Source organism: Olea europaea, unplaced genomic scaffold, assembly GCF_002742605.1.
Source record: "Olea europaea var. sylvestris unplaced genomic scaffold, O_europaea_v1 scaffold398, whole genome shotgun sequence".
NCBI lineage: Eukaryota > Viridiplantae > Streptophyta > Magnoliopsida > Lamiales > Oleaceae > Olea > Olea europaea.
The window spans coordinates 132,507-144,517 of NW_019259379.1; the positions used below are offsets into that span (position 1 = coordinate 132,507).

A 12,011-nucleotide genomic window follows, 5' to 3' on the forward strand; every position below is an offset into this window, starting at 1 on the left:
AATGACAAATATACCTCTTATTTAAATAAAACAATAAAAGAGATAAGAAAAGTACATATTGCAACTATACTCCCAAATATATATATATATATATATATATATATATATATATATATTTATTTATTTATTTATTTTTTATTTTTTTGAAAATTTTGGAAATATAGTTGTAATTTGTTTTTTTTTTTTTTAAATTTAAAGATGAGTGTATATTTGTCATTTTACAACTTTTAATTAAGAAGATGGATGAAAATAACGATTTTTGCAATGAAATATGAGATAAGGGTGAAAATGTAAATAAATGAAAAGGTAGGAACGTTTTGGGTAATAATAATGAAAGGTATGAACGTTTTGTGCTATTTACCATTTTATTAATTTATTTGGACTGCTTTTTAAAAAAGTTTGGGATTACAATTTATTCTTTTTTATTGTCTTATTTAAATAGGGGATATATTTGTCCTTTTTCATGAAAATTTTGATTAAAATGATAATTTTCGCAATAAAAGGTGAAGGTAAGAGTAAAAGTGTCAAAAAATGAAATATATGAACGTTTTGCACAATAATATTGAAAGATAAGAAAATTTTGTGCTAATTATCCCGGAGGTATGTACATGTATACCTAAACTTGCCTCCCGGGGCATAGTCCAGTGGTGTAAAGGATAGAAGTGAAGTTATCTCACGCTTTACTGGTAGCCGCAGTGTGTGGGTTCGATTCCTGAGACATGGAATTGGACTCCTTGTAGGCACAGTGTACAGGCAGCTCTTGTTCCCTGACCTGTTGGGGCACATCCCGCAATTTACCTTTCTCACAAAACTCTAGGAGCGAGACAGTGGAGACCCTCAAGATTGGGGTTACCTAAACTTGCAGATATAGACAAATTATGATCCATTGATAATGTATGCTAGCCGTTAAAAGATAAATGGGGCATCACTCTCCTAAAAGAACATGCAGCTTGAGACACGCAGGTAACGACAGAACCATACATTGTGAAGTGAGAAAGAGAACAAATTTCATTGACTGATTAGTAGATCGTATATCCGTACGATGGTTCGCACTTAAATTTTTTTTTTTTTCATAATTTAATCTTTCTATATGCAGATTATGATTTACATCTCGACTTTACGAATTTACATTTGGCACAATTTTATAGCATCTTTCACATTTAATCCAACCATCACAATTCTACCATGTCACCCATCTGCTAATAAGAATGTCAAACTACATATACAAATGGCTTAACTGCTCATAATTTATATGAATTATTATTTCATAATAAAACTAATTAATATCCAGAAAAAAAAATGTTCCAAAAAATAAGTGTTTGCCGCATTTATTGAAGTATTATAAGTCGATAAGAGAAAAATAGAAATCTATCTTATACCGTGCAAAGAGTGTATATGACAAGTCTATTAGGTATCGAAATAAAGACGAAATAAGAAAGTAAAAATTACATTTAAAATTATTTTTTATTATCTCAAATTCGTGAAGCACAGTAAAAAAAGAAAAATTATTTTACTGTTTTGAATGACAATTATCCTACGTAAATACTACCATAGAATAAATTCCAAAGTAGAAAATGTAGTGCTAAGCTCAATTTCGAATAAATTTTATATAAAATTTATTTTATAAAAATATATAGTGAAGTGACAACAAATATCTATTTTAATATTATAATATAGTAAAATTTTAAACAAATATCAATTATTATTTTCCCATGTGAATTATCCAAGTGAGGTTATTTCTTTTAAAAAAGTTATTTTTTTATTCAAGCTCGAATTATTTAGATCCAAGGGCCGTATTTCCCCATCCTCTGACAAACCCCACCAAATCACCGTCAGATTCGGAGTCCAAATCTAGAGAAGAGTTTTAACTGCTGTAATAATACTAATTACTACGGTTTTAATTACGCAGAGGACAAAGCCTAAAACCTAAAATGATCTCAGACTCCTTTCTAATTGCTACTCAGCAGTCATCAATAGGCGCGTACAGTAAAATACCAGTCCACAAACACAGCCACGTACTATTCGGAGGGAATCATAGTACTAGATAATCTCATATCACCCGCTTTTCCATTTTTCATTAACCTTTAACTACCCAGCAGGTAAGTTCGTGTTTATATTTTAACATGGTACATGGATTTTGTTGTTAATGGATGTATTTCGTGGATCTGGGTGTTTGATGCGAAATTACAGAAGGGTTTGTGGATTTTGGGTCAATTGAGATCTGTTGGGGCTGTTTTGTGGATTTATTGTTTTGTTTTGAGTTTTACTGATGTTTTCTTGTTTCTTTTTCGGTCAATTTAAAGTGAAAATGCGGACAAGGTATATGGAGAGGACAAATTCAATGAGTGGGGGAGGAAAAAGGACCTTGGATAGTGGTGGTGATGATGAAGAACAGCAGTCTGATAAGAAAAGACCTGCTTTAGCTAGGTAACAAATCGCTATTAACTGCTCTTGCACTCGGGTTTTATTTTTTTCTTATAAGTTTGTGTTTGTCTTAATGAAAATGTTTGATTTTCATATTTCGGTAACCATTGGGTCTATGATTTTGTTAAATGCTTGCATCTGGTGCTTAATTTTGGACTTCAAAATTTGTGAAAACTGATGTTTTATTTTTTATTTATTTTTTATTTTTTATATGACCGTGGGTATCCCGATCAAATTACGCGTACCTCGACTAATTCCATGAGGCCTGAAGTTTACAGTCGAGTGTGGTCCTGGGGGACTCGAACCGTTGACTATTGGGGAGCAAATCCAAGCTTGACCATTGAGCTAACCCTTGGGACTTTGAAAACTGACTTACTGATTTCAATTAGAAAATTAACAAAAAGGCCATTTATTTACCTTTACTTTCAAAAGTAAAACTGATAACAGGCTGGATGGGATCCTATTTTTCTGTGAGGTTTTTTGAAGAGAGTGATGGTACAAATGGAGATTCTTAGTGAAATTCAAAGTGTACATAAAGCCTTGCAGAAATGACAGTGCCAAAATTGCATGGCTAATCGGGAAATGATTTCTCTGATGTAAAAATACACTTGAAAATTTCAACTAAATCAATTGAACTGATGTGGGAGAGTTGTTTTTTCTATGGATTTCCTTTTTCATAAATGTAAATGTCTGCATTTTTCCCCCTTCTTCAACTTATCAACGAATTCTAGCTTTTCCAATAGTTGTATTATGTGTATATGTCGACCTCTGAAAGTTTGTTAGACCCCAATTCACTCAGAAACGACCGAAGAAAAAAAGTCAATCACATATTTGGTTTTTCTTTTTTTGGTTGGAGATTCATCATTATTTCCAAACAGACGTTGGAACTGTATACAAATGTCGCTTATTCCCTTAAATACTGATTCTTTAAGCATGGAATTTAATTGTAAATTTCTTAGCTTGACCAAGTAAGAAAGTGTAAACATCTTAGGATTGTAGCTTCCTTTGAATTGGAAGACCATGTAATGAAAATTTATACCAAATCTTTTCCTCGCTATTCTTCCATTTAATTTTCTTGTCAAATTTATTCTTTCTTTTTATTACTTGTAGCAGGACTAAGAAAAGTAAAAGTCCGTGTTCGTAAAAAAGTATTATTTTGTTTGCAGTGTTATTGTGGAAGCTCTGAAGGTGGATAGTCTCCAGAAGCTCTGCTCTTCATTAGAACCGATTCTTCGGAGAGTGGTAAGTGAATGACTTTTGTACGATTCCTTTGAACAATTCTGCTGTGACTTGTGTATTTCAGTTATTTCATGAGACTTTTTGTTTTTCATTTTTAAAGTTTTGATTATGGGACATTTTATGCGAAGATTTCACTTTAAATTATATCCTCGTATTTCCCTTAGTCTCAGACCTCTGGTTGTTTTATTCTTTTCCCTCTTCTATCCCCTACTCCCTGAAATAAATAGTTTCTCTTGCATAAATACGGGATTTTTTCAAAATCATCTCGAGTGTGGAATAATTTTGAAAATGCATGGAAGTCTTGTTAAAATTAGTAGTTTTATTCTCATAAAATTGAGCAGAAATAAGTATGAAGATTCTTATTTTGAACATATTTACATAATTTTAAAATTATTTATTTCTAATGTATATGCAATGAGATTGTGGAAAGTAGTTTCGACAGCTGAATGTCACCAAGTGTTAATGTAAGAGAATCTTATCTAAGAGTCTGGAGTCCTTTGTGGATACATTTTTTTTAGGCTACCATCTGAACCTTTATCCTTGAACTTGTCCCTTTCTTGAAGGAACAAGGTAATGCAAACTTTATATTCAAGCTTATGTGAGAACACTTTATTTGAAGTCTTTATATAATTAGATATCAATTAATAGCTGGTTGTTCTATGTTATTTGCTCAATAGTAGGGACTCCAGGCTTGTACACTGTGAGATAAGCAATTTGTTGAAAAGTAAAATTTGTTGCATAAAAGCTCACCTTGATGTTATCTGCATTTAGATTACATTCAACCACTTTAATTAATGTCTTCATTGCAGGCAATATTTGTTGCATATGTGCTCGCCTCAGTTTGATCTATTAGCTTCCATGAATAATCAAGAAGTCACTAGCTTATAATTAATCTGTATTTGACAGGTCAGTGAAGAGGTGGAACGTGCTTTGGCAAAGTTGGGTCCTGCACGACTTGATGGAAGGTTTCTTCCTTTGAATTGGAAGACCATGTAATGAAAATTTATACCAAATCTTTTCCTCGCTATTCTTCCATTTAATTTTCTTGTCAAATTTATTCTTTCTTTTTATTACTTGTAGCAGGACTAAGGAAAGTAAAAATCCGTGTTCATAAAAAATATTATGTTGTTTGCAGTGTTATTGTGGAAGCTTTGAAGGTGGATAGTCTCCAGAAGCTCTGCTCTTCATTAGAACCGATTCTTCGGAGAGTGGTAAGTGAATGACTTTTGTACGATTCCTTTGAACAATTCTGCTGTGACTTGTGTATTTCAGTTATTTCATGAGACTCTTTGTTTTTCATTTTTAAAGTTTTGATTATGGGACATTTTATGCGAAGATTTCACTTTAAATTATATCCTCGTATTTCCCTTAGTCTCAGACCTCTGGTTGTTTTATTCTTTTCCCTCTTCTATCCCCTACTCCCTGAAATAAATAGTTTCTCTTGCATAAATACGGGATTTTTTCAAAATCATCTCGAGTGTGGAATAATTTTGAAAATGCATGGAAGTCTTGTTAAAATTAGTAGTTTTATTCTCATAAAATTGAGCAGAAATAAGTATGAAGATTCTTATTTTGAACATATTTACATAATTTTAAAATTATTTATTTCTAATGTATATGCAATGAGATTGTGGAAAGTAGTTTCGACAGCTGAATGTCACCAAGTGTTAATGTAAGAGAATCTTATCTAAGAGTCTGGAGTCCTTTGTGGATACATTTTTTTTAGGCTACCATCTGAACCTTTATCCTTGAACTTGTCCCTTTCTTGAAGGAACAAGGTAATGCAAACTTTATATTCAAGCTTATGTGAGAACACTTTATTTGAAGTCTTTATATAATTAGATATCAATTAATAGCCGGTTCTTCTATGTTATTTGCTTAATAGTAGGGACTCCAGGCTTGTACACTGTGAGATAAGCAATTTGTTGAAAAGTAAAATTTGTTGCATAAAAGCTCACCTTGATGTTATCTGCATTTAGATTACATTCAACCACTTTAATTAATGTCTTCATTGCAGACAATATTTGTTGCATACGTGCTTGCCTCAGCTTGATCTATTAGCTTCCATGAATAATCAAGAAGTCACTAGCTTATAATTAATCTGTATTTGACAGGTCAGTGAAGAGGTGGAACGTGCTTTGGCAAAGTTGGGTCCTGCACGACTTGATGGAAGGTTTTAGATTCTTTTCATGCTTAAGAAGTTTGTGTTTGTATATTCATTTATGATATTGTTGACACATACCATAATTATTAAATCCGGATCAGACTGGACTGGCTACCCAAACTGTTCGCCCATATGGTCCCCCATAACTGACCGGATTGCAATTGAACGGGTCAAATCCGGATAAACTGGCTATTTCATTGAAAACTGGCTTGAGCCGGTTGAACGGTTTTAAAAATTAATCTCAATGTGAAGGTTAAAGTTTTTCCTATGAACTGAGAAGCTGCTGGGGCAAACAACTTCTTTTTACTTATATGTACCTTTACTATCTATGCCCCTGTTTGATTATTTGGCAAAAAAAAAAAAAAAAAAAAAAAAAAAAAAAGGTACTTGATGAAAGATATGAGCAACACGTGTCCTGACATTCTTTCACTCTTTTATATATGTAAGACATAAAATGGTTACTTTTTAAAAGTTTTGGGTTTACGTGCAGAATATTTTATCATGTGAATGTGTGGTTGAAAATGAGTATGCAAAATAAAAAAGTTTTGAGATAATGGTTGTCAAACAATGACGTGAACCACAAGGAAATCATTTATTTTGTTGCTATCTTTTAATTAATTACAAATAATTTTTGATGTATACGTATAAAAATATTACCATACATTACAATATAAAATAAGCGAAGTACAAATTTCTAAGAAATTTTTACTAGTCTTTTAGTTATGAAATAACTACGTTTTGAATTTGATAATATGTATAGAGTAATAAATTTGTTTCCTTGATAAAAGAATTATTAAAAATTGTAAAGCATTATGATTACAAGATTAATTTATGAAACTAATGTATGATTTATTAATGATAAACAATTTAAAACTTCAAGTATGTCTTTATATCTTCTTTCAAAAAAGTATATCTTTATATCTAATTTTTTGTTGTTGGGGAAAGAATAGTTAGTTGAGTTGAAGCAGTTGTCTCATTTTATTGATGCTGTTTTTAGTAAGCCGTTGTTTGGTAAGGATTAAAATTAGATTTTTAGTATATTTTGATAAAAGTTTTTGAAATGTGTGGTTGAAAAGTTGTGAGACGCATGAAATATGTGGTCAATATCGATTGTTTGACTTTGACTTAAATTAAAATATGATTTAAATCAATACCAAGCGGGGCGTTGGTTTAAATTCTTTTAGGGGTCTAGGTATAAAGTCTGTCTGAGTTGTTTAATTGAATTCTCTGTCCTTGTATGTGTAATCTGTTATGGCCTTTAGGTTTTGGAAAATCAGAGAAAAGGAGGAACATGAGAATATGCTCCTACATGTGTAATTAATGAAAAGCAATTGCAGTGGTACTTCTATATTTCAAGGACTCCTTTAATTACGTCAAGGAATATGCCTCTACATATGTAAGTTGAATAATTGACATTTGGCTACATTCAGTGGCATACAATTGTGGCTTGGAGTCTGTCTTTATATTTTTCACATATAATAAGAGCTATTAACACCTTATTATCCTATGATGGAAGTCTTTTTTTCATGTCGTTTCTATTTTGTATTAATTGATAATACACTTCCTTTGTATTATTCATAATTAATAAAATATTTGATTACCTATAAAAAAAAAAAAAAAACTATAATTATCAATCCTCTTTCAATGGATTGTTTTGTTGTTCATTTATTATGATTTGAAGTGTAATCCACTAAATGTTTGTTTAGGAGAGATTATTTGAAGTGAAAAATGATTTTTCGGAGAATGCTTGGTTAGTAGGGAATATTGTGGGTTCACATGCAAAATTATTTTATTGGAAGAATGTGTGGTCGAAAATGAGTTTAAGGTGAAATGATTTTCAAAAAATCTGTGCCAAAAAAAATAAAAAAATAATTGTTTAAGCTTCCATGTTCTTATAATTAGTTTATGAATATTGAATATTTCAGGTCATCACCTAAACGAATTGAAGGGCCAGATGGGAGAAACTTGCAGCTTCATTTTAAATCCAGGCTCTCTCTCCCCCTCTTCACTGGGGGGAAAGTAGAGGGGGAGCAGGGTGCTGCTATTCACATCGTACTGATTGATGCAGACACAGGCCATGTTATAACATCTGGCCCTGAATCTTGTGTTAAGCTTGATATTATAGTACTAGAAGGTGATTTTAACAATGAAAGTGATGAAGGTTGGACTCAAGAAGAATTTGAAAGCCACGTCGTGAAAGAGCGTGAGGGAAAAAGACCTCTTTTAACTGGGGATTTGCAAGTGACGCTCAAGGAAGGTGTTGGAACACTAGGAGATCTCACATTTACAGACAATTCAAGTTGGATAAGGAGCAGGAAGTTCAGACTTGGGCTAAAGGTTGCATCAGGATATTGTGAGGGGATACGCATACGGGAAGCGAAGACACAGGCTTTTACTGTAAAAGATCACAGAGGGGAATGTGAGACTTTTACGATCAATGTTGTTTAATTTCTCATCGCCTTGAAATATTTATTGAATTGTCTTCTCTCCCTTCCAGTGTACAAGAAACATTATCCCCCTGCTTTAAATGATGAAGTATGGAGATTGGAGAAGATCGGGAAGGATGGTTCATTCCACAAGAGGCTTAATAATGCAGGAATATTAACGGTCGAGGACTTCCTGCAGCTTGTGGTCAAAGACTCTCAAAAGTTACGAACTGTAAGTGTATGGCTTTAGCTGTTGAATTAGCAGCTCCATGCTTTTCATATTGTGATTTTGCATCCCTGGTTTTGGCAGATCCTTGGCAGTGGTATGTCAAATAAGATGTGGGAGGCCCTCATAGAGCATGCAAAGACTTGTGTCTTGAGTGGGAAGCTTTATATATATTATTCTGATGACTCAAGAAATGTGGGTGTTGTTTTTAACAATATATACGAGTTGAGTGGCCTTATAGCGAACGAACAATATTATCCAGCAGATTCACTTTCTGACAGCCAAAAGGTTGGTCAATTTCCCTTAAAATTAGAATTTATGGCTTATTGCCTCCAGCTATTCTTATACACAAATCTCATTTTTCCCCTTGCTTCGATTAGTTGCTGGTTATATGTTACCGGAACATAGATAGTTTGTTGGATGAATGTAGTTGTCCTAATTTGTCATCTTACAGCAGAGATTTAGATTTGAATCTGATCACGTCATGTTCATATTTTAAGCCTTTTTTTTCCCATATTATTTCAATAAGCAATTAAACTAGTAGGATTTCCTTCTTAAGTCAATGATCTGTTTTAAGTATTAAACACATGTAGAATGTTGCCAAACATGACTTCAGCTGTGTAATCTGGATCCATGTAAAAATAGTGGTAGACAAGCCCTTGGGCATTGCTTTCAATAGAAGTTTTCAGAAATTTGTTTACCAAATTAAATATCTATTCTGGTTTTTCATGATTTGGAAATTTAGGAGTACCTTGATTTTTGTAAGATTTTACTCTGTTCTTGAAGATGTAACTGTTTCCAATTTTTTTTCTCTTGCAAAACTAGGCATTTATGTAAGATCTGTTGGTCTGAAAATATCCCTATTGTATTTATTATTTCCATCATCATAAACATTGAATGACTTCTTTGGACATATAGTGTAACGATCTAGGTCTTTTTGCTCGGTCTTTGACTTATGTACTATCCGCTCTAGGTCTCACAGATTTTTATTGCGTCCTCAGGATTCAAGCGCTTGACTTTTTCCTTAAGAGTGACTTAAGTTGAATCTTGGCATCAATTGGAACGCGATAGAAATTCGCGAGGGATAAGATCGACTCAAACTCTTTTAGTGCGGACAGCACAAAGTTAAACGATCTGACTTCTATTCCTAAGGCATTAACTTACGTACCATTCGCTTTGGAAAAACTTGAGCTATCTTATCCCTTATGGATTTCTGTTGTGCTCGAATTCTAGGGATGCGACAGAAATCCGTGAGAGGTAAGATGGCTCAGGATCTCCCGATCGAACAGGAGGCCTGGATTATTATGTGTGGCGAAATTGGTCGTGCTTATAACCATGAGTGTCGTTCATTTTCCCATAAGTTTTTGAGTCCCAAAGAGGGAGTTCAAACCAGGAATTTGGGATTAATATGTATACTTTGCATGAAAGTTACTATTTTAAAAAATTATTTGAGCAAGTGCAATAAGACATTCTTCAGACGAACCATTAACGTACGAGTGAAGGAATTGCTTTGTTGAATTTTTTTTTTTTACCTGTAGGTATATGTGGATACGTTGGTGAAGAAAGCGTATGATAATTGGAACCAGATCGTGGAATATGATGGAAAATCATTGTTGAACTTTAAGCAAAATAAAAGGTTGAATGCTTCTCGCAACGATCTGCCTGTGGGCCCAGTCAATTATCCTACTGCCTTGGATAATCAGCTTCCACTTCAGAGATTGCCAGTATCAGTTCCATCTGACCAATCGTCAATAGACCCGAACGTGCTAACTGGGGGTAGGTTTGACCTTACTGAGTACATTCCTTTTTCACTTGACAATTGAGATCCAGCCAAAAAAATATAGTAGTAATAAATGTCGAACTTTCTGATAGGTACAGTTTCCTGTGCTTTACAGTTTTCCAAGGGCATTTATTGAAAGAGTGAGCAGCTCATAAGTGCTGGCATTTTCTTTAATTTGTCACACCTACTTCAGCTCTTAAGTGCCTGAGAATGAAATACGTTCTCCACGTTCAAGTTTTTATATTTTTATTTTTGGGTTTGTTGCTGGGGGGTTGTTTTGGAGTATTTTGGTGTTCTTTACCTTTTTTTTCTGGACGCATATGGGATATTTTAAGAAGTGATCATCTATCTTAGTATCACGGTTGAGGTTCTAAACCATAGATGACAACTGGGAAATGTGTCATAGATTTTTGGTGCTAGGAAATGGTTTGTGTTCTTGGTGGTGGAAAGATGACTGTTTGGGCTGGTGGTGGGGGGTGGTCGGCACACAGATCAAGAAAGTGTGCGTACCATTGTACAATCTCCCTCGCTCTCTTTTTGGTTCCACTTTATTTTGTTCTATTTTTTATTTGCATTCCACTCTCTTTGGTTATCTTCACTGGTACCCACTATTATTTCTTGAAACACGACAGATCAGGAAAGTGCATGTACAATTATATTCTGTTCTTTTTTAATTCTCTTTATTTTGTTCTAGTTTTATTTGTACTCCACTTGCTTTTGCTTTTAATTTTCTTACTTGTAACCTCTGTTATTTCTTGAAACAGTCGTATACATGGCCCCGCTGACATTTGTTTTGTGATGCCATCTGAAAATTAATAATTTTTTCTTCTCAGTCCCAGGTTCAGGTTACGACAGTATGATTACTCGATATTCTACCCAGTCTCAGCTTATGGATTCCAGTTCCCGCACCCAGTTTGATACCACCTCTTTTACTCAGCCTGACCAGCAGGTTAACATATCATATGATGATAGGATTGGGCTTGCCCTCGGTCCACCTCTGTCATCATCATTCCAAGCGGGAAACTCTTCTATTCCGCAAGCGAATCTTAATCCTTTTGAGGACTGGTCCCATAATCAGGTGAAGGGTGTTGATGACTTCTTATCAGAGGAGGAAATTCGCGTCAGAAGTCATGAAATGCTTGAAAATGAAGATATGCAGCAGTTGCTTCGGCTTTTCAGCATGGGAAATCATGCCTCCGTTAATGTGCCAGAAGATGGATATGGTTTCCCTTCGTACATGCCATCGCCTTCTCCAGGCATGAGTTATGAGGATCGAACCCGTTCTGGAAAGGCTGTTGTGGGTTGGCTGAAAATTAAGGCTGCAATGAGATGGGGCATCTTTGTCAGGAAGAAGGCAGCTGAGAGGAGGGCACAGATTGTTGAGTTGGAAGACGAATAGAATTTGCTCTGGTGATGGAGTTTAGCATTGAATCTTAACCTTCAATTGTATCTGACAATTGCTAAAACTCTTCTTCAGACCAAGTAGATTCATTAGGTTTCAGGACTCTACATTTTCCGAGGAGTCTTGAAGACCTCTGTTGTTTATTTTATTTGAAATTACAACGAATTTCCTGTAGTCATATGTACAGTATGTTCGCTTTTATAACTTTATTTGTCTAATTAAGTATTTTCATCAGAATATGATTTCGGTGTTAAAATTGCTGCAGATGATTGCTAATATACATTATGTACATGATTATTTCTGTTGCATTGTGATATCCAAATTCTTTATTTATCAGGGTTTTCAAACTA

The 12,011-nt window shown here is 33.9% G+C and overlaps 1 protein-coding gene across 4 annotated transcripts; it reads left to right on the top strand.

Annotated features, from left to right (window-relative positions):
- The first annotated feature begins 1,914 nt into the window (after positions 1-1,914).
- LOC111387285 (calmodulin-binding protein 60 B-like) lies at positions 1,915-11,922 on the top strand. Of its 4 annotated transcripts, none has more exons than XM_023011829.1 (9): positions 1,915-2,099; positions 2,304-2,427; positions 4,799-4,874; positions 5,778-5,836; positions 7,753-8,246; positions 8,325-8,485; positions 8,564-8,767; positions 10,018-10,255; positions 11,099-11,922. In XM_023011829.1, the coding sequence occupies exons 2-9, from the start codon at positions 2,309-2,311 to the stop codon at positions 11,656-11,658; spliced, it is 1,911 nt and encodes a 636-aa protein (XP_022867597.1). In that variant the 5' UTR covers positions 1,915-2,099; positions 2,304-2,308; the 3' UTR covers positions 11,659-11,922. The 4 variants fall into 4 exon arrangements, with proteins under 4 accessions (XP_022867597.1, XP_022867596.1, XP_022867595.1 ...); XM_023011828.1 differs by lacking the exons at positions 4,799-4,874; positions 5,778-5,836 and adding exons at positions 3,591-3,666; positions 4,570-4,628 and having other exon boundaries at positions 1,917-2,099; positions 11,093-11,922; XM_023011827.1 differs by having other exon boundaries at positions 1,917-2,099; positions 11,093-11,922.
- The last annotated feature ends 89 nt before the right edge of the window (positions 11,923-12,011 follow it).